The sequence below is a fragment of the Salvelinus sp. IW2-2015 genome, linkage group LG18, assembly GCF_002910315.2.
Source record: "Salvelinus sp. IW2-2015 linkage group LG18, ASM291031v2, whole genome shotgun sequence".
Lineage (NCBI taxonomy): Eukaryota > Metazoa > Chordata > Actinopteri > Salmoniformes > Salmonidae > Salvelinus > Salvelinus sp. IW2-2015.
The window spans coordinates 49,405,401-49,431,704 of NC_036858.1; the positions used below are offsets into that span (position 1 = coordinate 49,405,401).

Genomic DNA, 26,304 nt, shown 5'->3' on the forward strand with positions numbered 1-26,304 from the left:
GGTATGCAGATGTGGGTTGGTGTCTATTTTAATAAATCCATTGAATATACATCGTCACAAAAAAATCTATTATTMATTTGTTTAGGCAGGACCTAAGAAATATTTGAAGACTAATTAAATGTATTTCTAAATAATARAATAGCATATTTTGAGATTAATAATGTTATTGTCTGTGCAGCCTATCGGCTACATGGCYGTGCCATGCAAATTAAATCAATAAGTTGTTATTTTGTCCATTAAAAACAGACAAGACACACTTATTCCCCTGCCCTGATCACAGTAAACACACATAMTATAGTAAGAATATAACATAATAAAATATAAAGAATATTTTTACCACACAACTTGAGTGTCACAGGATCGTGGTAAACCACACTCATACAGTACAACAAAAAAGTTGTATTTTGAAACATACCTCAAGCCCAGGGCCATGGCCAGGGTTTGCGTTATAGTGATGTCCAGTTGGCCGTTTTTTGTTGTTAAACCTCTAAAAGGCTATTTGGAGAAGAGCAAAAACAAGCAAAAATCACCTTGGCTGCTGTGGCTTCATTCACACCAGTTAATCTACAAACGCATAGCTTATTAGCTATACAATTAGCCACTACACATGAACTCACAGTAACTCAGTACTGGGATTAAAAACCGATAAATTAATACGTACAAAGGGATGTTAGCAGAAAAAGTATTTCGGAAACAAAAAGGTAAACAAATAAGTTCTTTACAGAAAAAAAAGTGTGCAGTTGAACAGCTATTTTCCTGCAATTCTACACATTTTGCCATCCATTACTTATGCCATGTTAAAACGGACATTTCAAAAATGTTAAAACTTCATATTCATTATCTCCAGCACCACCCTAACATCAACATATGTGAAATGGTGTTTCTGTGTTTTGTAGTAAAAAATACAAATTACATCATAAACCAATTAGTGGACAATTAGGAGSCAATGCCTACTAATAACTGTTAAGTATCACATGATGCAGACCGATGATGTTATCTTCCTCTATCTTTTTTACTACAAAACATATAAAACACAATTTTCACATATGTTGATGTTAGGTGCTGGAGATGAATATAAAGTTCAACAATTTTGAAATGTCCCTTTTAATATGATATCTGACTGAAAATGACTAAAGAAATCAAAAGAATGTGGGSCCCCTGAAGGTCAGGGCCCCTGGGCACGTGCCCGGTCAGTAATTCAGCCATGATTACTACAAGTGTAGATAGCTGGCTGGACTAACTAGACTAATTAATCAATCAACATGTTTCTACTGACATGGGCTAACTGAGTGTCATAAAGGAAAACTGCTGATGCATAACCAATTTTTGAAATCGCACCTCGTGTATTCTACTATTCTAACTCTCAACAGTTAATAATTTTACTATTCTAACTCTCAACTTAAATAATTTCTCTGAGCTCCATTGCAAAATGTGTATAATTGTAGGAAATTTGCAAAAAATGTCTCTTGGCTCCATGGAGATTCTCCACTGCACAGCTAGGAGAGCTAAAATAAAAACACCTTATAGTTGAACTCTTCTTTGAGTCATAACAGTGCATTGAAATTACGTAGGAACTGTGCACACTTGGGAGAGGTGTGGAACATTTTTGGAGCCAAGACCAATTTTTGCAATTTTAAAGCACATTTCCTGCAATTATACACATTTTGCAATGGAGCTGAGAGAGAACGTTGCAGTTTTAAAGCTAATTTACAGGGATTCTACATATTCTGCCATGCTGAAAGAAAATGTAGCTTTTTTTTAAATTATTTCCTGAAATTCTATTCTCACTTTTTAAAATCCACATTAGCTTTTTTTCCTACTCTCACTCTGCTTTCTTAGGGAGCAGGTGTAGTATCTTAGATTATGAGTATCTTCACCATGATACCCATAGAAAATAATAGCAATTCATATTTTCCAAAGCAYGTGAGTCTCGTGTTCATATTTCACAACATCTGCAGGCTTTTGGAGTTTCTTATACACGATTGAGCCCTACACTTGAAAATAGGCCTACACTTGATTTAGCCTACATTATTGCATGTTAAATGTTTCTGATCAGTGATGGATGAGGAAAGGAAACGAATAGCACTTATTTTACCAGCCAGAGACCAATCAACCAAATATACAAACGGAGAGGGTCAGGATTAGGCTACTAAGAAACTGCGAGTGAAGAGCAAAATAATCCAGAGTCTAAGACGTTGGGGATGAGGGGGTGTGCTATACTGACATATGAATTGTTTTAAGATGGTCATACTATGGATCATTTAGCTATTTAATAAAAAAAAAAATAGAACATCTTTAGGGGTAAAAAATATATATATATATATTTGATAAAATATAGATTTTGGCCTTCACTACTAAATAGAAACATATTGAATAACACATTCAGAAATGGAAAAAAGGATAGGTCTGACAAACACCGCTGCAGCTCTGCCACCTTTTACCGCAGATGCGGAAGTGCAACACCGGCRGATGCGGTGGATTGAGACGCAGCCAATGCAAAAACCATAACTCTAAACTGACGGATTTTGATGGGGTTATTTTTGTGATGTTATTTAGGGGGTTAAGCTACATAACATTGTAACAAAATGTTCTGATCAGTGCTAATAAATGAGAGAACTAGATGAAGATGATCATGAGCAGCACTCACCTCAGCTAGAATTAACCCCAGCCTAATTGTAGCCTAAGCAACATACAAAGATTCAGTGAAAACAAATCTGACATTGAGCAGATGTGTGTTAGATATGCACATAGCTACATTAGCATGGTTTTGGATTGGAGATTTTCCTCTTCTGCAGAAAACACCGGGCAGAGTGAATGTGAGAGGCAGAGGCTGTGTTCCAATTATCTGGATTGGAATACTTTACTTTCCTCATCTCCTTTCCTATGTGAACCCTGAGTTGAGTACAATTAGGTGGGCAGCCCATCCAGTGATCAGGAGGGGAAGGAGACAAGGTGAGGAGATGAGGTTAAAGGRGAGGAAGTCATTTGAAAATATTGGGACATAACCCAGAGATGGTAGAGAGACAGGGGTAGGGACAGGAAATGCAACACCACACACACACGCCTCACGCCCGCAGCCCCTCAATTTCCACCTCCTCCTGACTCACCCGACCCGTCAGTTTCCAGCTCCAGTTTTGTCACCCTCGATTCCCCGTTCCCAGTATCCCCAGTACTAAGCCCTGTGGGCCCGCATCACGTTACTAATACCATGCCAACGGAGCCGGCCGCGCCATCCAGCTCAACACAGATCTGGTTTCCCTCCTTAATACTCCTAACAAGCTTGTTCCCTCTGTGGCCAAGTGTCAAACCAACACCCTCCTACCAAAGTCACCCCCGAAGGACTAGCCCTGCTCTGCCCTGCCTTCCCTTCCCTTGCCCCCCACAAGGGAAACAACATGGAGCCCTAACAGTGGGGACCTTCTTATAGCAGTTCTACATTTAGAGGAAACTTGATACGGAGGGATACACACCAGCAGACACACGATGGATGCTTCATTATGCCGTGTGTGGGTTGATGTGTATGAGCATATTTGTAGCTGTACGAGAAGACATATGATGATGCCATTTTAGATCAGCCGAGCTATGGATAAATAAACTGACAATGAATTGACAGCCAGCTAAATGACAGTCTAAATAGCATGGGTACATACTGCAGCATAGAATAGTGTCATTATCTAACAGTTATACGTGGCTCTATGATGGACTGACTCCTTTTTTACATTCTTTTCTGTTAGGAGAAAAAAATGTATGCTGTTGCTGCCTCACTTTCCAACGAAGGTAATCAATACAGTTACAGATCGGATGATATTTGACGATATAGCATATMATTTTTGCAGTAATTTCCTAGACATGCACCAGAACGGCAGTATTTTTCCTTCATAGCTTGTTCTCCGTCTACTTTTAAAAATAGGGAGCCCATTTGCTTTAAGCACTTATTTCCATGACTGATCGAAACAAATTTTTTCAAAGTTCTCTCTTGTTCCTCTGCAGCAGACATATGATGAGCACTAGGTTAAGGACATTGAATTGCAATAAAATTACAGTATCGAATTGCAATACATATAGAATCGTGAGCATCGCAATACATATCGTATCGGCACCTAAGTATCGTATTGTGAGGTCCCTGGCAATTTCTAGCCCTAATCAATAATGTAGTGACCTTAACCAGTGGCGAATTTAGGCATAGGCGACATGGGCTRCCGCCCAGGGCAGCATCTTGCCGGGGGCGGCATGGGGCTCACAAAACAAGAGTTTAAAAAAAATACACATTTAAAAAAATGTACAAATAATATTATTCCGAATGGTGACATTTGCGCGATCGGTTTTCTATCGCTCATTTGCACGTCACGTCCATGATATCATGTCACCTTGTGGGACTGTGGGTCAATTAACCTTGTCGAAGTGGGCGCCCTGATTCTAGTTTGTGAGCTAGGCAGGCTACTGCCTGGGAAGGTCTCCCACTCAGAAGTACGAGATGGGGAGGGGGGCGGGGGTAGGTTGACCTCAGGCCTCCCCACTGGAAGCCCGAGGTAGGGGGAGTGGGGGAATCTATCAAATAGTGCACCTCTAACTTTGTACAGTACTAATGCAATTAGTTGTGCAATTTAGTTTGTGTTGCTTGTTTGAAGTGCAATAGTGTAATATTCAGGTTCTCTTCTTTATAAGTGTGTTATTCTATTTGTGTAATATAGGATTTGTGCAATTGAGTTTAATTTGTATGTTTTTTTGTTAGCAATAGGGTAAGTGTAATAATTAGATTCTCTTTTTTTATATATACTACCATTTTTCCATATTTGTCTTTGTTACGAGTCTTATTTTTGTGTTTATATATATCGACCAGAGAGCCATACAAGCTAGAACCGCCACTGACCTTAACACATCACCTAGGGACCTCATCAAGATGTTCAGACATCTTGGCGTAACGGTTAAAACGCTCTACAGACTAAGCCCTGTCTGAGCCGGGGATCATATCAAGGATCATCTAGCTATTTGAGTTAGAATTTTAAGAGCCCTTGAAGTATCATAAAAATATATACAATAATTATTTGATGAAACAAGTGTCTGACCTTTATCTGAGATATAAACTCAGCAACAACAACAAAAAACATCCTCTCACTGTCAACTACGTTTATTTTCAGCAAACTTAACATGTGTCAATATTTGTATGAACATAACAAGATTCAACAACTGAGACATAAACTGAACAAGTTCCACAGTCATGTGACTAACAGAAATGGAATAATGTGTCCCTGAACAAAGGGGGGGTCAAAATCAAAAGTAACAGTCATCATCTGGTGTGGCCACCAGCTGCATTAAGTACTGCAGTGCATCTCCTCCTCATGGACTGAACCAGATTTGCCAGTTCTTGCTGTGAGATGTTACCCCACTCTTCCACCAAGGCACCTGCCCTAACCCTCCGATCCAACAGGTCCCAGACGTGCTCAATGGGATTGAGGTCCGGCCTCTTCGCTAGCCATGGCAGAACACTGACATTCCTGTCCTGCAGGAAATCACGCACAGAGTGAGCAGTACGGCTGGTGGCATTGTCATGCAGGAGGTTCATGTCAGGATGAGCCTGCAGGAAGGGTACCGCATGAGGGAGGAGGATGTCTTCCCTGCAATGACGACAAGCTCAGTCCGATGATGCTGTGACACACCGCCCCAGACCATGACGGACCCTCCACCTCCAAATCGATCCCGCTCCAGAGTACAGGCCTCGGTGTAACACTCATTCCTTCCACAATAAACGCAAATCTGACCATCACCCCTGGTGAGACAAAACCGTGACTCGTCAGTGAAGAGCACTTTTTGCCAGTCCTGTCTGGTCCAGGAATGGTGGGATTTGCCCATAGGCGACATTGTTGCCTGTGATGTCTGGTGACTCCTGCACAGCCACTCCTGCATTGTCTTGGTTGTGTGCTTAGGGTTGTTGACCTGTTGGAAGGTGAACCTTTGCCCCAGTCTGGAGGTCCTGAGCATTCTGGAGCAGGTTGTCATCAATTATCTCTCTGTACTTTGCTCAGTTCATCTTGCTCTCAATCCTGACTAGTCTCCCAGTCCCTGCCGCTGAAAAACATCCAAACAGCATGATGATGCCACCGCGCTTCACCGTAGGGATGGTATTGGCCAGGTGATGAGAGGTGCCTGGTTTCCTCCAGACATGAACCTTGGCATTCAGGCCAGAGTTCAATCTTGGCTTCATCAGACCAGAGAATCTTGTTTCTCATGGTCTGAGTGTCTTTTAGGTGCCTTTTGGCAAACATCAAGCAAGCTGTCATGTGCCTTTTACTGAGGAGTGGCTTCCGTCTGGCCACTCTACCATAAAAGGCCTGATTGGTGGAGTGCTGCAGACATGGGAGAACCTTCCAGAAGAACAACTATCTCCACAGAGGAACTCTGGAGCTCTGTCAGAGTGACCATCAGGTTGTTAGTCACCTCCATGACCAAGGCCCTTCTCCCCCGATTGCTCAGTTTGTATACATTATACTGAGAAAGGCAGGTGATCCATTCAGAGACCCAGGTCAGGCCTGGTTGTGTTAGAACCTCTCCCCAGGTACTAAGGCCTGTCCTGGGTGAGTTTCAGCAGGGCTGCCTGGTTGGCTCGCTGGCCTGGGTGATGTGTTCATAATTAAGACATAATGAAGGAAAGAAACTTCGGAGATCCTGTTAACTCTTTAGATCTCCCTGGYCTCATCCTAATTTGATATGCAGACAAACGCATGCAACTCAAATCTTAGCACAAATTTCCCATTGAGATCAACGGTCGATTTAAATGTGAAGTAGTTTCATTCGTGCGTTTCTCAAATTTGGATTCAGTCTTTAAATTACTCAGAACCAGAGGGGCCATTGTCACATCAACAACAATCAACATAATGCCCGGTTTCACATCGCCTCCAAATCGGCTTTAGGGGTGCAATGCAATCTGCCATGATCTACCTAAGAGTGATCTGGCTCTGTGCTTTCCCTACTATTATATAACCCAGAAACAAGACACATTGGAGGGAGGATAGAGGGATGGTGGTCGAAAGATGGAGGGTGTAGGAGGGAGGGAGAATGGGAAGAGAGCCCTCTGCCTGCCCTGCCGTCCTCGCTCTGATGCCCCTGGCTGTCACGATACAATGCTCAACATAGATGGGCAGTAACGGGCCGTTGCTTGCCCTATGCCAGGAGGACTTTGCAGAGAGGCAGAAAGRGAGAGAGGCACATGACTCAGCCCTATTTGAACTGGAAGCGACCCAAACAGCATCAAGGGTGAGCAAGGTCACGCTCTCAGGTCTCTCTCTCTGATTTTCTCTGTCCATCTCTCGATACAAAGTATGGATGGATAACTACACAGCCACAGTCTGTCTACTAATGTATTCTCACATGTCCATCTGATTGGGTCAAAGTGTCACATGATTCTAAAAACAGTTTCCTCATAGGGCTCCCGAGTGGAGCAGCGGTCTAAGGCACTGCATATCAGTGCTTGAGGCATCACTACAGACACCCTGGTTCGATTCCAGGCTATATCACAACTGGCCGGGATTGGGAGTTCCATTGGGCGGCGCACAATTGGCCCAGCATCGCCCGGGTTTGGCCAGTGTAGGCAGTCACCGTAAATAAGAATTTGTTCTTAACTGGCATGCCTAAATAAAAGGTAAAAAAATATATATATAATAATTAAAATAAAAAAATAGGAGCAAGGATTTGTCAGATTCAACCATAATGCTAGACAGTAGGGTGAAATACACCAGGACAGAACCCCAACTAAACTAGACATTTTGAATAGAATGACTTTATTTAACCAACGGCATCATCTGTGCAAAGACTGGAGAAAACATCAACAGCGATTACTATGAAATGCTCTTTGAGTTGCAGGGTATGTGATGTGTACGATGTTATGTGCATGTTGTGTGTGCAATTTATCTGCGACGTGTCCACCTCGGAGTTCTCTATAACTAGTCGGCTCAACCAACCAGATGACCACTTGTGCCCTATAGAACACAGTGAGTCATAACAAACTGAAGCAGGCTTTTACCCAAAGGTGATTCATACATGATTCATGTTTTATGTGGGCCACCCCTAACCTACTGTAGCACTGGGACGAACCAACTAGGCAGTCAGCACAGCAGGGACATCCATACAGTCTATTTCTAGATCAACCATTCAGGTTACATTACTCAAGCAACACAACCAGGCATTTCACAGACAAAGAATATTGAAATATACCAAGCATTGATTACCCTGAAATAAGAACTCCTCCATCTGCAACTGGGTCATAGACTTCCTGACTGGCCGACCCCAGGTGGTGAGGGTAGGCAACAACACCTCCACCACGCTGATCCTCAACACGGGGGCCCCCTCATGTACTCCCTGTTCACCCATGACTGTGGCTACGCACGACTCCAGCTCAATCATCAAGTTTGCTGACGACACGACAGTGGTAGGCCTGATTACCAACAACAACAACGAGACAACCTACAGGGACAACGTTAGCGCCTTGGTGGAGTGGTGACAGGAAAATAACCTCTCAACGTCAAAAAAAACAAAAGGAGCTGATCGTACACTACAGGAAAAAGAAGAGGGAGGAAGCCCTCATCCACGGGGCCACAGTGGAGAGAGTCAAAAGATTCAAGTTCCTTGGCGTGCACATCAATGAGGACCTGAATTGGTCCCACCACACAGACATCGTTGTGAAGAAAGTGCAACAGCACCTCAAGCCACAGGCGGGTGAAGAAATTCGGCATGGCCCCTAAGACCCTCACAAACTTCTACAGATGCACCATTGAGAGCATTATGTTGGGCTACATCACCGCCTGGTACGGCGACTGCACCACTCTCAACCACAAGGTTCTCCAGAGGGTGGTGCAGTCAGCCCAATGCGTCACCGGGGGCCCGCTGTCCTCCATTTACAGCACTCTGTGTCAAAGGAAGGCCAAGAAGCTCATTAAAAGGACCTCAGCCACCCGAGCCACACTCTGTTCACTCTGCTACCATCTAGTAGAGACGGTACAAGTGCATCAGAGCCAGGACCAGGAGACTGTGAAGCAGCTTCTATCACTTGGCCATCAGACTGTTGAACAGCACATCACTAGCCAGCTACCTGCCCAGTACTCAGCCCTGCACCTTGAGACTAATGCCCCATATATATATATATACAGTTATGAATGCTAGTCACTTCCTATTCTGTTTATATACTGTTGTTTACACAATGTTTATGCATATACTGTATTCTGGACATAGCTCATCCTAATATACCTACTACTGTACATACTATTTTCCAAAGTATATACTGTCTATACACACCAGTTATTTATATTCTGGATTCTCATTCTAATATATCTACTTTGGATTGTTATTTATTTCAGATTTTTGGGAATTCTACTGCACTGTTCGAGCATTTCGCTGCACCTGCTATAACACCTGCAAATGTGTACTCAACCAATAAACGTTGATTTGAATACTGATATATACCAAGTATTGTTACTACCGAAAAACGGACATGTGCCAAGCATTGACTCTACTGAAATACTGATATATACAAAGCATTGATTGTACTGAAAAAAACATGTAATAACGGGTAGACCACGGGTCTGGAATATAACCATGGATGAAGATAAAAATAGAGAAGTTGGTAGCCTATATTCTGTGTACTCCCTTAACACATAGACTGGCCTGTTGTTGCAGGTGGGTGACAGTTGTTCTAGCTATGGGGCAGCTCCTCGTACTGTGTAAGTAATGGTGAGTCACTTTCACAGTGAAGGCCAATGCAACACAACACGAACTGGACTCAAGTCAATATGCCATGGTAAATCAACCGCCCCGGCTGGTAAGCTCTTATAAACAATGGATGACAACGTCGGGTCGGTCATAGGGTATACAGTTAAATGTGTAAAGAAAGACAGTGAGTGGCGCAATATATGTCACCATAAAGGTTAAATTACGCACGAGATACCGTTGATGTTATGAGCGCCACATCAACAACCAACGGTTTATGTGTTTGTCATTAGCTTACCTTCTTTTTGGTGTTGCAGTGGCAGCACACGGTCCACAGGTATTTAAGGGTCCTCCAAAGGAGAATGATGAAGAGACCCCCGAAAAACGTCACCATAGAGGAGGCAAGGAATGCCCACCACATGCGTTGGCCATTATTGTCGCAGGGCACGTCTGGTGAGAAGGGGATGATCACGTCCATCTTGGATATAGAGATCGAGGAGTCCTGATTTTTATTATGATAGATATTTCTACTCATCATAGAGTTGCCGCTTCCATGGAGAACGGTGGCATCCGGCTCAGCTAGCATCTAGGAGCCTTGGAGAGCCTGTGCCAGCGTCCCCAGCCCCACTCACCAGCCATATTGCTTGAAACAAAAATACCCCCCTTCGCGTCCTATATTATTGTCACCCGCACGCACTAAACTGTTTATTGCAATCTAGTTCAGATTTCCGCTACAGTGGAAAACGCCGCACGCACAAACTGGACCGAAATAGCGGGTCGGTGTCCATTCGCGAGAGGCATTTAAATCCGCAGTAATGATGAACGTTGAGCGTTTTTGATTTTTAGGGTTTTTCCATGTCTTTCAGGACAAATGCCATGGCAAAGATGGTCTCATCTAGCAGGCGTCGAGGATGCCAATGTTTCAGATTATGATAGGCGCAGCGACATTAAACCAAGGCTGTTTTCTTCATCCACCTTCTCTCTGGCCTCTCAAACCGTCTTCCGTCCAGTGATTCCGTCGATTAACGGCGGACAATCGATGTCACTTTTCTAAACGCCAATATAATCGATAGCCTATATGGTTTTCGAATGGCTGAATATATTTCAAGTCCCCAAACGGTTGCCACGATGCGAAAACACAAAATACATAATCTAACGGTGTTTCCACTAAATTCAGCAAACAATGATAAGCTCTCGGGTAAATGTTGTTTTCCGCCACTGTTCCTCTGCTCCCGCCCAGGCTCGCGCAGATCCGCCAGCTGATTGCGCCTGTCAGATCCGCTCGCCCAGAGAACCCTAGCGAGATGAACAGGTAGGAGGGGCGGGGCGTAGCTCTAATAATAAAGATGGGCATAAAGAGCGCAGTAATACGGCTGAGCGCGGATATTTATACGAAGTGCCAAGCAGCCCCTTGTCTCAGTCAGTACTTAGGCAACAGCCTACATTGCGTTCTTTCCGTGTAATGTAGTTGTGTTTAAAATGACGCATGTCTCTGAGCTGCATATGTGACTGTCGTGCTGCGCTCTGCCTCTGTTCATTTGAGCAGCAGCCCACTATAACTCTCCTACTGTGATGCAGCAGCAGCTTTGGCGTGAAATGCCAAGGCTTCCATTTTAAGACCATTATTAGCTTGGCCACAGATGATTCCATCGAGCGCATGGAACACAGCAGTTGTCCCCATTTGTATTCTCAGAACTGAATCCGATAGGAATTCCCTTGCTACACAGCCACTGACACTATGATGAAGATGTTCTCTTATTCTCTGCGATCTGTAAATGACATTGGCTTATTTTCATCTGCATTTTGAAGGAGGCTCCTTCAATCATTCACCGACAACAGGTGTTTCCATTGCCAAAGACCTTATTCTGCMCCCAGTCTATTAGTCTTTAGATTCTGAAGACAATTAGACACAGGATAAGACAGGAACCGGTGCATCAATAGCCTATGGAAGGACATGGCTGTGTCCCAGGACAGGATGTCACAGAGGGCATGGGAATCCACAGCTGGGACTGGAACCAGTGATGTCAACATTCCAGGGCAAGTGCACTAGGCCTACCATGTGTCATAAAGGTCCAGACCTMTTGTCTTGTCAGAGGGCATAGTGTGCTACACTGTTTTAACACCTCCCTTATTATCTCTGTGCTTTGATGAGTTTTCACCAGGTTATTCACTAACTACACTGTTAAACTGCTCTCAGATCAGTGTTGATAAGACCAAGGAYACGCATATCAAATATATCTCATTAATCAACAGTTTGAGGGAGATGTGTAGCCTACTTGTTAAGGTGACAGCTAAGCCACCAAAATTACTATATCCATGTTATATTAATGGTTAATCATGTAATTAATGAATCCACTCGTTCACCCATCCCTCCATTCCATAATTTATTAATCCCTCCTCTCATTCATTCCTTCTTTCATTCATTTGTTCATTCATTCATTCATACACTCCATGTTTTTCTTGGCATGTGAGAGTATGTTGGTCTTAGTTAGGGTGGTCGTTACTAGGACACAGGATCTCCTGGTCAGACGATTTATACTTAGAATGTAAACATACATCCAGTTTAACTGAGGTGTAAAGAAGATATACTGTGGAGTCAGTGGGAGCTATATGCTGCTGATTTATAGTGTAGGAAGATTATTCCCTCAACCGAAATAGCTGTCATAACCAAATCTGCAATCTGGTGGATGGGCTGTGAAAGGCGAGCCTATTGGAGGAATATAGCTTTGCTGTATGTCTTTATAAGCAGTTTGATTTCATTCTAAATGGAGATGTCACAAATCAGTGTTAATGATCTTCTGTAGTGTAGTGACACTAAGGAGGAAGGTGTATAGGCCTGTACTGCTGAAAGTAGCAACCCTTTCCCTTTCCACATCTTTACTGAACTCTGTCTCTTTAAAGACATTGAATCTTTAAATCAAATCAAATTCCATATCAATTAATTAAATGTTAAACTTTTATTTTTGATTCAGTGTTTTGTACTGTTATACTTGAAATGAGCCCAACATGTCTTGCCGAACTATACTAATCAGTATTAATGTTACAGATGTATACATGGGTTTATTTAGTGCTTTAAATTATATACTGATGTTACACTAGATAGTAACCTATGAGAGGTTATGAATGCAACCTCTGCTGTTCTCTCTCAGTATAGTACTGCATGGACACATGCTAGTTGTCCTCCTGCTGGACATTTAAAGAACTGCAAGATTAAGTCAATATAGCGTCAACACATCATGAATCACTATTTCAATAAGGCAAGGGAAACCCACTCTGATCAAAGCATTGTTGATTTGTTGGTATATGTTGACTTTTGTATTGCACCTGGATTTTATAATGGTCTGGTCTGCATTTATTTCACATTCTCTTATTTTGGAAGAAAATAAATATTACAAATGTTGATGAAATTCGCCTTATCGGAACAGTGACTCATATGCTGCAGTAGGTGTCCTCCTTACACGCTAAGGCAGGTTTCATACATCAGTAGGTGTCCTCCTTACACGCTAAGGCAGGTTTCATACATTTCTAAATAACAGATTTTGAAATACATGTAGATCAAAGAAATACAACGCTCCAAGCGGCACTCTGAAGGGCCTCTGGTGGGCTATAGTCCCCATCAGAGACCTAGTTTGGCCCGACATGAGAGGAAGCAACCAGTTGTATGCAAATCAACCAAGCTTTGGTCAGTTTGGTATTTTGTTATTTTATTAGGATCCCCATTAGTTGTTGCAAAGGCAGCAGCTACTCTTCCTGGGTTCCACACAAAACATAATACAGAATTACATAATACAGAACATCAATAGACAAGAACAGCTCAAGGACATAAGTACATCCATTAAGAAAAGGAACATGTAGCCTACCTATCAATACATACACAAACTATCTAGGTCAAATAGGGGAGAGGTGTTGTGCCATGAGGTGTCGCTTAATGTTGTTTTTTTAAACCAGGTTTGCTGTTTATTTGAGCAATATGGGATGGAAGGAAGTTCCATGCAATAAGGGCTCTATATAATACTGTACGCTTTCTTGAATTTGTTCTGGATTTGGGGACTGTGAAAAGACCCCTGGTGGCATGTCTGGTGGGATAAGTGTGTGTGTCAGAGCTGTGTGTAAGTTGACTATGTAAACAATTTGGGATTTTCAACACATTAATGTTTCTGATAAAAAGAAGAAGTGATGCAGTCTGTCTCTCCTCAACTCTTAGCCAAGTGAGACTGGCATGCATAGTATTTATATCAGCCCTCTGATTACAATGAAGAGCAAAACGTGCCGCTCTGTTCTGGGCCAGCCTCAGCTTAACTAGGTCTTTCCTTGCAGCACTGGACCACACGACTGGACAATAATCAAGATTAGACAAAACTAGAGCCTGCAGAACTTGCTTTTTGGAGTGTGGTGTCAAAAAAGGGTTCCAAGTAGCCAAAGGCCCATGTAAGCCATGCGTGGGTAAAGAGAACATCTACTACATAATATGGAACCATCCATATATAATGGATTCCAGTGTCATTCTTTAAACAATTTTTATTGAGATCTAATGTAGCTAGTGGGTAATTTCATATCTACACAAATCATCTGTAGGCAATAAGATTCAACAGGATCCAATGCAGTGTCCATAACATATGATAAATGGTCTACTAATTATCAGACTACAGCCACTGTATGACTAGAGGGCCCAGAGTTTTTCATAGTCCGGTCACGTGTTTAGGGAAAACTCCTGTCCCTAAATGGTACATTGTCCGTAGTGTTCAGTGTGTTTATTAGTGGACAGGCCATAGGATCCTGGACTGATCATGTTCCAGGAAAGCATGTGTGTGTCACGGCTGGCCAGCTGTCGTGGCAAGGTGCCAGCTGAGGAGTCAGTTCCTGTAGGGCCCAGAGAGCTGAGGAAGGGTAGAGCCACCCAGCTTAGCCCTGGGACATATTAATTTGGGCATTTTGCACATTTTGCAACAGAAAACAATAACAAGCTTTTCTTATTTGACAAGTTCAGCTAGTCCTTCCCTGTCTGTGTGTTGTCTTCTGTTTAGTGCCTAATGAATATGACCCGACCCAGTGTGGACCGGTGAAGAGATGAAGGGTTTAGCATCAGGCAGGTGATAATCCTACAGGCCATTTCGAAAGGGTGGGACTGGAAGTCATCAGTTAYGTCCCCAAATGGCACCCTATTTCCTATAAAGTGCACTACTTTTGGCCAGAGCCCTATGGGCCCTGGTCAAAAGTAGTGCACTATAAAGGGAATCGGGTGCCATTTTGGATGCAACCATCATGATGGAAGACCTCAATCATGGGGTGCTGAAAACTTACCCGGATAGAAAGATGAAAATACAAATATACATTACCTCTCACCATGGCAACGTGGTTGGAGGGAATGTTAAGCTAAGAAAGGCTGCGGCTTGGGCCAGGGTTGCAACAGCAAAGATCACTGGCCGTAAGACGGGAGTTTTCTCAAGTTAAGATGAGCTGTCAGCAGCTGGCTTGAAACAGACACCACAGAAGGCAGGCATAAGCAGCCTACCCTTTTCTAAAACAGGCAAGACAGGAGGGGACTTGGAGGACAAGGTGGTACAGAATACACATCAGGAACTTTGTCATTCTTCCTCAAAGTCATGTCTCAACCCTGTAGTTGTAAACCTCCTTTACCTCACCCATACATTTTTATGATATGTTACATCCCTGTTAGTGAGCATTTYTCCTTTAAGATAATCCATCCACCTGACAAGTGTGGCATATCAAGAAGCTGATTAAACAGCATGATCATTAAACATGTGCACCTTGTGCTTGGGACAATAAAAGGCCACTCTAAAATGTGCCGTTTTGACACAAGACAATGCCACAGATGTCTCAAGTTTTGAGGGAACGGGCAATTGGCATGCTGACTGCAGGAATGTCCACCAGAGCTGTTGCCAGATAATGTAATGTTAATTTCTCCACTATAAGCCGCCTCCAATGTCGTTTTAGATGATTTGGCAGTACGTCCAAACGGCCTCACAACTGAAAATCACGTGTAACCACCTCAGCCCAGGRCCTCCACATCCAGCTTCTTCACCTGCGGGATGGTGCCAGGTTTCCTCCAGACGTGACACTTGGCATTCAGGCTAAATAGTTCAATCTTGGTTTCATCAGACCAGAGAATCTTCTTTCTCATGGTTTGAGAGTCCTTTAGGAAAACTCCAAGTGGGCTGTCGTGCCTTTTACAGAAGAATGGCTTCCGTCTGGCCACTCTACCATAAAGTCCTGATTGGTGGAGTGCTGCAGAGATAGTTGTCCTTCTGGAAGATTCTCACATCTCACATCAAGACTCTCAGAGCTGATCAACTGGCCAAACTGAGCAATCGGGGAGAAGGGCCTTGGTCAGGGAGGTGCCCAAGAACCTGATGATCACTCTCACTCTGAGTTCCAAAGWKSMWCTTTGGAACTCAGAGTGAGAGTGATCATCAGGTTCTTGGGCACCTCCCTGACCAAGGCCCTTCTCCCCGATTGCTCAGTTTGGCCAGTTGATCAGCTCTGAGAGTCTTGGTGGTTCCAAACTTTTTCCATCTAAGAATGATGGGTGCCACTGTGTTCTTGGGGACCTTTAACGCTGCAGAAATGTTTTGGTACCCTTCCCCGGATCTGTGCCTTGACACAATCCTGTCTCGGTGGTTTGAGGACAATTCCTTTGACCTCATGGCTTGGTTTTTGCTCTGACATGCACTGTCAACTGTGGGACCTTATATAGACAGGTATGTGTCTTTCTAAATCATGTTCAATCAATTGAATTTACCACAGGTGGACTCCAATATTTGTTCAGTATAATTTCTGGGGATGTGTCCTCTGGATCGGCTGTGCGTTCTCATCCAGCTGCCAGGCCATCCAAGTGCTGAAACTGTCCTTTTGGTAACTGTGTGGTATCTGGTTGGGTACCTTTTCAATGCAAAATGGACAATAAATATCTACTCTGTTTCCAGACAAAGGGGAGGGTTCAAAAGTATTTAAGTAGAAGAAAACATGATTTTCCTGTGTCTTATATGTTTCCACTATTAGTTTGGAATAATACTCTGAAATAGTGAAAATTATGATAATGCCCTTTTAGTGCAAGACCTGTTTGAAAAGACCACCTTACATTTGCCTGTTTTGGTAGGATGGAGTTTTGGCCTGCATGGTGACATCACCAGGCAGTAAATTAGATAGACCAATAAGAAAGACTTTCAAAACAGCTAATTTTCAGTTTTCCCCTCCCCACTCAGACCACTCCTGAAAAATTCTAGCTTGAGCAATTGCGYTTAGCTAAGAAGCCATTTTGGTTTATTTTTTAATTGAAATCAATCACAGTATGGTACTTAACCGTTACCCAGAAAATATTTTATATTGAGATAAAAACAGCTGCATTGGACTTTTAAGTGGTCTAAATTCTAATATTTCCTAGCACTGAATGAAACAAGGTTGCTAACTAACTCATTCAAGGACAGTGAGAGGGTGAAAGAGACTAATAACTGGGGACTCAGACTTGCCGAGATAATCAGCGATCAAGTCAGGGAGACCTCCCCTGGTGGGTGTATCCTTCAAACAGTATGCATGACGGCAGTTTGGTTGTTGGCCAATATCAAAGCTTGCTTGCAAGAGCTGGGGTCACCCAATTGGCTGTTATACAGTCACATTTCTGAAATCTTTATAAACGTGTGAAATGTTGAACACTGGTTGCTAGCTCTCTAGTTGCCAAACGTTAAGTCGCTGTGTGTCTCATGTCTTCTATTGAAAATGACAAGTTGCTGATAGTCTCACCATTGTCGCCAAGTGTGAGTCCCCATTAAAGAGTCTGACACAGAAGCCATGTCGTCGTGATACAGAAAAAGACTTTTATTCTCATGTTAATGTCTCAACATTTGATACAAATCATTCTTTTTAATAAAGAAAACCGCAATCAGAATAGTACCTGGCAGCTAGTAGTTCCTCCTAAAAATACAACCATGTTACGTGGCATCCCTCTTCTAATTTTAAACCATCTCTATCTACTCAGAAAATGGGTTACATTACAATTTTACTTACTATGCCTAATCATATAGCCCAATAGTCAAACTTCATGTCCGAGTTTAATTTGAAAAACTGTGCAAGAAATCCCTTTTTCATCGAGAATGCAACTAAGGAGGAGCAATCTGTCAGTTGTTTTCTAATCAAGATTAAAGAATAAAAAGGCCATCAATGAAATGTAAGGAACTGACGTGATACATTTAAAATGTGAATTAGTTACAGTAAAAATTATAATATAGTACCTATTTATTTATAAAGTCTACTGGGAAACAGCTATTTGTTTTAAGGTCCACAGAATAACAAGTGCAAAACAGAAATAAAAAGATACAACTGACGTACTGGATTTTGGCACAACATTAGGATACAGGAGAATGGGGTTCAAGGATGACAGAAGAATGAGGGACAACAGCAATATTTTTGTGCCTCTTGGATAAAAAAATAAAGAAATTAAATAATGAAAAAACAAACAAAAATAACCTAACATTTCAATGGATTTAAGGAAGAAAAAAAAWGTTTTTTCTTTAAGATTTTGCCCTGCACATGTGCTCCATGGTGTCTTTCTGGTTTGTGAGTACATTTAAAAAGTGACTGACAACAAACCACAAAACAAGACGAAAATAAAACCGTTAAAAAACATGCTAAGACATGACTTAACTGTTGAACTTCCCTAGGCCTGAGACCTAGTCAAAATACATCTAATATAAGATTTCAGATGCATCTGCATACTGTACATACAGGTACTCAAGTGCCTGTGAGTTTGTATGTACACTCCTACACACATATTTGTTATATTCTATAGCTTCTTTAAATATGTGACCAAGAGATAGCATGTGATAGAGACACAGTGGTCTGTCTAGCCCTGGAGTGCATTCTGAGGTGGTCGCCCTCACAACCTCACCATTGTCATATGCTCTGTACTGCCTCGCCCCAAAACAAGCCCGAGCCTTGCAGATCTATAGTGTTTATTTGCAGATCTTTAGTGTTAACACTTAACATTGTAAGTGGATCTATAGTGTTAACACTACGGTGTTTGCAGATTTAGTGTTAACACTATGGTGTTTACAGATCTGAAGGTACCAGATAGGTGTAAGCAACATGGTGATGGCGCCACCTAGCCTTCCAATGGGCAGTGGGGAGGTTCTACCTCCATATTGCTTCTACTTATCCTGTTCCATTAGATCTGAATAGGTAAGGGCTGGGGGTCTGTTTTTGGACCAAGTCTCTGACAGAAGGCACTTCCGATAGGCCTGTAAACTGTCCACTCACATACAGTGACCATAGAAACATAACGAGTAGAACAGACACCATTCGCTACTGCCATGTCTGATTTTCATGGCTTTTTCTTTGTTATAGAAACACAATAAAATTGATTGATACATTGTTGCACACATGGTGCACATAAAAGTTTGGTCTGAAGCAAGAATTGATTGATTTGACCGATCCAAAATCGATTTTCGGATTATATATATTTTTACCGATAAGACAAATGTCGCTTGGAGAGCGTTATATCTGTTCTACAGGTTTCGTTTCTATGGCGTCAACTTCAAAACATCAAAATCCATGATTCAATCCAACCAACAAAGTCATTAGTTTATCAATAATATAACTATCACTCATACACACAAACTCTCACACACACACACACACACACACATACATTATTATTCCACATTATTAGTTGTCAGTCATTGAACGTGGTGTGTAAAACAGGTTGATGTCATTTGGTACACAGGTTTGTTTGGGGCCGATTCTGGGTCAGGGTTTTTTACTTCATCTGGGGGGGGGGGGGTGTAATGCACATTCAAGCAGAACATTTAACACCAATACTCAAGACTCTTTTTTTTACTGTAAACAGATGCATACAACGCAACATTACAAAAACACAACCATAAAACCCTTAAGGAAGACCGAATTAACTTTAACATCAACTGTCAGTGCTACCAACCTGCTCCAGAATACACAGAATAATAAGAGGCTCCGGTTAAGGTACGAATCAACATCATAATAAAACTATATAACAAAAATAGCACTAGTTTACATGTGTAATAGCTCACTGTAGTGTACCTATTGGTATAGTGTGGAAGGTTTTTTAGTGTTTGTTGTGAGTGGAGATGAGGTGCAGTGACGCAGGGTGCCGTGGTGACCTCCACCCTCTAGGAGCAGCCAAGGGGAGTCCACAGGACCTTACTCTGTTCCTGATCAACTATTGTCATGATCTGAGTGCAAATGTAGGGAAGAGTGCCGCCCTGGACAATACCTGTAAAAATACAGCAGACAAATGGTTAACAAGGTAGGAAGATGCCACACATAAAAAGAAAAGCCACACACTTAAGCTGTCTTCATCGGGGAAGATGCCACACAGCCACATATGCAGACACTCATCTACCCACATACACGGGCATAGCCAAAGGCAAACACGCAGACAGACAACACAGTACAGTGCAATATGCCAACCTGTAAAGAATTTGCTATACTCCTGCTCTATCTTCTGTGCAACCTCAAACTGCTCCTTGGAATGTTTTTGAGAGACCTTGTCCCGCAGATACACTGGATCCTTCTGTTCCCTGAGGAGAGGAAACCAGAACAAAGTATTAGGACACAGGCTCGCTACTAACACAAAGACAAACCTCTTCTCCCAGAAGTTGGCAGAGTACAAGAGGAAAGGAAGCATGTTTAGAGTATTAAAACACAGCCTCTGGGTCACTCTTGAATTGCAGTGTTTTTTTGGTATGATATTTTGGGTAACTAACCCTTTAAAAATGATTTACTAAAGTGTTATGATTATTAATTTAGCTCACAATGTCATTGCCATTCATTTAAATTGAGCAAAACCAATGCCACTTTTTATTTAGATAAATGATCAATGGAATCTTCAAATGTTTGACATACTAATAGGGTGTGATTAGCTAATAATGTTCTTTAATATAGACCCCTCCCCTGATAATAGTTAGCCACTGGAGAATGCTCAAGGTCCTTGTATACAGTTGAAGTCGGAAGTTTACATACACTTAGGTTGGAGTCATTAAAACTCGTTTTTCAACCACTCCACAAATTTCTTGTTAACAAACTATAGTTTTGGCAAGTCGGATAGGACATCTACTTTGTGCATGACACAAGTAATTTTCCCAACAATTGTTTACAGACAGATTATTTCACAGTATCACAATTCCAGTGGGTCAGAAGTTTACATACACTAAGTTGACTGTGCCTTTAAACAGCATGGAAAATTCCAGAAAATGTTTTCATGGTTTTAGATGCTTCTGATAGGCTAATTGACATCATTTCAGTCAATTGGAGGTGCACCTGTGGATGTATTTCAAGGCCTACCTTCAAATTCAGTGCCTCTTTGCTTGACATCATGGGAAAGTCAAAAGAAATCAGCTAAGACCTCAGGAAAAATATTAGTAGACCTCCACAAGTCTGGTTCATCCTTGGGCGCAATTTCCAAACGCCTGAAGGTACCACGTTCATCTGTACAAACAATAGTACGCAAGTATAAACACCATGGGACCACGCAGCCGTCATACCGCTCAGGAAGGAGACGTGTTCTGTCTCCTAGAGATGAACGTACTTTGGTGCGAAAAGTGCAAATCAATCCCAGAACAGAAAAAGGACCTTGTGAAGATGCTGGAGGAAACAGGTACAAAACTATCTATATCCACAGTAAAACGAGTCCTATATCGACAACCTGAAAGGCCGCTCAGCAAGGAAGAAGCCACTGCTCCAAAACCGCCATAAAAAAGCCAGACTACGGTTTGCAACTGCACATGGGACCAAGATTGTACTTTTTGGAGAAATATCCTCTGGTCTGATGAAACAAAAATAGAACTGTTTGGCCATAATGACCATGGTCATGTTTGGAGGAAAAAGGGAGAGGCTTGCACGCCGAAGAACACCATCCCAACCGTGAAGCACGGGGGTGGCAGCATCATGTTGTGGGGGTGCTTTGCTGCAGGAGAGACTGGTGCACTTCACAAAATAGATGGCATCACGAGGGAGGGAAATGATGTTGCTTCAATATATCCACATCTCAAGACATCAGCCAGGAAGTTAAAGCTTGGTCGCAAATAGGTCTTCCAAATGGACAATAACCCCAAGCATACTTCCAAAGTTGTGGAAAAATGGCTTAAGGACAACAAAGTCAAGGTATTGGAATGGCCATCACAAAGCCCTGACCTCATCCTATAGAAAATTTGTGGGCAGAACTGAAAAGCATGTGCGAGCAAGGAGGCCTACAAACCTGACTCAGCTACACCAGCTCTGTCAGGAGGAATGGGCCAAAATTCACCCAACTTATTGCGGGAAGCTTGTGGAAGGCTACCTGTAATGTTTGACCAAAGTTAAACATTTTAAAAGCAATGCTACCAAATACTAATTGAGTATGTAAACTTCTGACCCACTGGGAATGTGATGAAAGAAATAAAAGCTGAAATAAATCACTCTACTATTATTCTGGCATTTCACATTCTTAAAATAAAGTGGTGATCTAACTGACCTAAGACAGGGAATTTTTACTAGGATCAAATGTCAGGAATTGTGGAAAAACTGAGTTTAAATGTATCTGGCTAACTTCAACTGTATCTTTGTAATGATAAAACTTAGGGCCACATACTATACAGTATATGTGCAAATAATAATAATTAAAAAAGTACCCCTATTTTTATAGCCTTTGAACTTATTGATCTATACAATATATTCAATATTTTTATATATTTTCTAAATAATAGACCGATCTCTCTAAATCCCCAAAACATGGCACTACAACTCAACTCACTACCTGGAACCCGCCTATTAGTGCTGAGTGATTAATGGTACCATGGTACAGAGGAAATCTATCCAATCTCTTCATTACTGACCGGTCAAGAAGGAGAGTAAGTTATCAAAGAACATTGAGATACAGCCAGGAGATTTGTGTGTGTGTGTGTGGGGGGGGTAGTCGAGAAGAAATGGAGCCTGGGGATTATAACGCTATTATACTGTAGTTTTAAATAGTGCTAAACACCCTTACATCCCATTCATTTCTCCAATGAGTTACTGACCCATGGGAACATCCCACGCACAAAAGCTTTCTGTGAACTCAACCACCAAGTAGAAATGGAGAAAACACACTAAAGATAGCATTTAAAAGAACTAGAATGTTTTAACACTAAAGGTCTTTGAAAATGATGGGTTTGGCTGGCTACTTACTTTATCTGCTTGGAGTTTTTGTAGCGGATGAAGATGACGATTGGGTAAATGTGAACGCTGTGCAGCCTCTCGATGGCATGGGGCGCAATGTCTAGCAGACAGTGACAGTCCTGGGAGAGGAGGACATCTTAGTTCAGTTCTGTTTAAGGTACAACAAGCAACATGATCATACTACATTCAGAATGGATCAAATGAAAGAGACTTCACTTCCGGTACCACAGAACGTTGTTAATTGTGATAATCCAAAAACCCAAGGAATTCTTTTGAGGTGGCATAAAATCTGCTATTAATTGACCACATCTTTAAAATTCTACATTTATAAATTGACCCACCTTTCACAAATTCTGAATTATCAAAGGGGAACACTTGTATCTGACAAAAGAGAAGAGGATGTAATGAAGAAGGAATGTTTATCTAGGATCAGGTCCCCCAGTTCATATCTTATTCACTATTATCTGAAAAGGTAAAACTTATCCTAGACCAGCCCTGACGCTGTACCTTCTCTGTTATCTCCTTGATGGAGGCCACGGTGGTCACGTCAAAATGGCCGCTCCTGCGTTTGTAGTCGATGAAGAGGCAGTCTTTGACGCCGCGCTCTATAGCCTGCTGGGACGCCTTCATCACCTCTAAGGAAACCACAGACACACGTCAGAATCACAGAAAACCAGTAACACCAGGGTCATATTCATTAGGCACCAAACAGTAGAAAACAGACAAACAGGGAGGGACTACCTCAACTTCTCCAATAAGAAATTATAATTTCCATTGCAAAAATGTCTACACACACACACACACACACACAACCCCATAATGACAAAGTGAAAACATATTTATAGAATTGTTTGCACATTTATTGAAAATGAAATACAGAGAGCCTCCCTAATGGTGTAGTGGTCTAAGGCACTGCAATGCAAAGCTTGAGGCATCAATACAGACCCGGGTTAGATCCCAGGCTGTGTCACAACCGGCCGTGACCGGGAGTATCATAGGGCGGTGCACAATTGGCCCAGTCGAAGCGCCCATCCACTTCAAGACCATGATACAAAAAAGCTTTCCGTAAACTAACACTCGCACTTGAATTGACTTTGCTGATAGCTCCTTTGAGGAAAAATGTACTTACTATGACTAAGAAATGTGGTTTTCCCACCCAGCTTTCTTAAGATGAATACACTAAGTCGCTCTGGATAAGAGCATCTGCTAAATGACAAAAATGTATGTCTTATTTTCTAATTATTTTAAGACAAAGGTGGCTTTTGGAGTGCAAGCAAGACAATGTCTGTCAGAAATGGCAGCCTATCCCCAGCGCACGGTCAAAAGTAGTGCACTATATAGGGAATAGGGTGCCATTTGGAACACATTCTCTAGGACTTAAAAAAATCTGCCGTGAGTGAATTGCGCTCAGTCGGCAAGTTGGGGTAGCCCTATTTTGTAGATACTTATGTACGYCGTTGTAATGTATTATTAGTATCATATTGTGGTACTATGTTGTACTTTGCTCACCCAGGACACATCTGCAGAACTTCCCGGGGGACTCTTTGACCAGCATGTCCTTGACGGGGTCTGAGAGAGGACCGAGGATCAGAACCGGCCTGGGAGACGCACACTCTACCTTCTGGACCCGCTGGTACGCCAGGCTCACACAGTCTGAGAGGGAGTGAGACACACATATACATGGTCACACACACACAAATGCCCAATACCAAAATCAGTTGCACCTAGCCTCTAGGTAGTTACACTCCAGCCCGATTCTCTATCCATGTAAAGGTGTGTGTCCCCTCACCCTCTAGGAATGGTATGGAGTCTGTGCTAATGGCGTCCAGAGCCACCAGCTCCTTGCCATCTTTGGAGCTGCTGCGTTTGTGTTTGTGCTTCCTCCTGAAGAAGGATCGCCTGGCGGCGGCAGAGAGGCTCTTACTGTCCTTGTCGTCTTTCAGCTCTGTCATACTGTGTCTACGGTAGAACTCCTGGTCCATCCTGCACAGACACAAGCACACAGAGACACAATACAATTACACAAGAGCCATGACACGTGTGTGTGTGTGTGTGTGTATGCGTCTGCATGTGTGAGTGTGTCTCACATGTATTTGCTAGGTATCTGTCCTCTCTGGATCTGCTGTGCATTCTCATCCAGCTGCCAGGCAATCCAGGTGCCAAAGCAGCCCTTTGGTAGAGTATCATCCACATACAGGATGTCATCCTTCTTAAAACTCAGGTCCAGCTCTGCCTCCACTATCCGCTCATAAAGTGCTCTGGAGAGATGGCGGGAGGGGGTAAGAAGAAAGAGTGAGGGAGGGAGGGAGAGGAAGGAAGAGAGGGTTAAGTGTGTGTGTGCGCATGCGTGTTCAGTGTGTGCAAACCTGCACCCAGTATGGTTGGAGCCCCGTAACTCTTTCGAAGTGTATCTGTGGGGCTGTGTGCATATTTAGTGTCGCTGACATCACGACCCAGCCTGTATGACTAGTGACTGAGGCTGCCATGCAGAGACTCCGATTGAGTCCCAAATGGCACCCTATTCCTTATATAGTGCACTACCTTTGACCAGAGCCCAATGAGGCCTGGTTTATATATATTTTTTTTTATGGGTACTGTATAGGGAATAGGGTGCCATTTGGGACACAACCTCTCAGCTTTCTACAGACTTCTAACAACAAACAGCTGCACTTACCAACAGACTTCCCCCTACTCTTCATTCACAGCCTTTATTTACAGTCTGCCTTGAGCCTACATAGATGYAAAGTGACAGCGCTTGCGCACACACTCTCTACAAGGGCATTTATCCTGGGCCCAATGAAGAGAGAGTCTCCTCGGTCTGTCCGCAGGTAAACCAACCCTGCTGTATGATAGATAGTATATCTAGGGAGAGAGATGGTGGATGGTCCTCCTGGATGCGGGACTTAATTGCTTTAGATGAAGAGAAAGTGCATTTGGACAGAATACTTTCTGAAGGCATAGAAGTGGAGGTGCATGGAGGTACAGTAGATCGCATAGCGGGAATCAGAAAAACAGGCACTTTGGGGACAGGATATGTGTGTGTACCTGATATAGAAGCCGTCACCCGGTGTGTCTTTGACAATGTTGAAGTCGTCCTGTCGTTGTTGGACTTTGAGAGTGACCGTCTCCGCTGGCTTCAGCATCTCTACATACACCTCCTCCACTGTCTTGTTCTTCATGTTTACTGACCCATACTAAGAGAGAGAGAGAGAATTTGAATTTACAAATCGCCTTCACTGGGGTACTTACATTACACAAACAAATGAAAACAAACGTTCAAATTTCAACCGTAACAAATTAGAACGAAAAGAAGGAGATCGCGAGTGTGAGCGTGCACGAGAGAGAGAGAGAGAAGAGGAAAGGAGGAGGAGGRAAACCCCTTGGCTGTATGAAGTGTCCGTCTATTGATTAATTCTGGGGGGAGGA

General features: G+C 42.6%; 2 protein-coding genes across 8 annotated transcripts in view; both read right to left on the bottom strand.

The window, feature by feature from the left end:
- LOC111977944 (calcium-activated potassium channel subunit alpha-1a) overlaps positions 1–10,979 on the bottom strand; it is a 270,409-nt gene extending 259,430 nt beyond the window's left edge. The window contains exon 1 of the mRNA XM_070448702.1: positions 9,995–10,979. Within this exon, the coding sequence (XP_070304803.1) occupies positions 9,995–10,282 (288 nt within the window). The 5' untranslated portion in view covers positions 10,283–10,979. The remainder of the gene's footprint in view (positions 1–9,994) is intronic.
- A 6,526-nt stretch (positions 10,980–17,505) lies between these two features.
- dlg5a (discs, large homolog 5a (Drosophila)) overlaps positions 17,506–26,304 on the bottom strand; it is a 54,313-nt gene continuing 45,514 nt past the window's right edge. For 5 of the 7 annotated variants that reach the window (XM_024007093.2, XM_024007094.2, XM_024007092.2 and 2 more), the window contains 8 exons: positions 25,924–26,072; positions 24,966–25,136; positions 24,668–24,861; positions 24,388–24,531; positions 23,386–23,513; positions 22,888–22,997; positions 20,155–20,264; positions 17,506–19,957 (listed from right to left, as the gene is read on the bottom strand). In XM_024007093.2, coding sequence (XP_023862861.1) covers positions 19,854–19,957; positions 20,155–20,264; positions 22,888–22,997; positions 23,386–23,513; positions 24,388–24,531; positions 24,668–24,861; positions 24,966–25,136; positions 25,924–26,072 — 1,110 coding nt within the window. In that variant the 3' untranslated portion in view covers positions 17,506–19,853. The other 2 variants (XM_024007098.2, XM_024007096.2) reach the window with 2 other exon arrangements.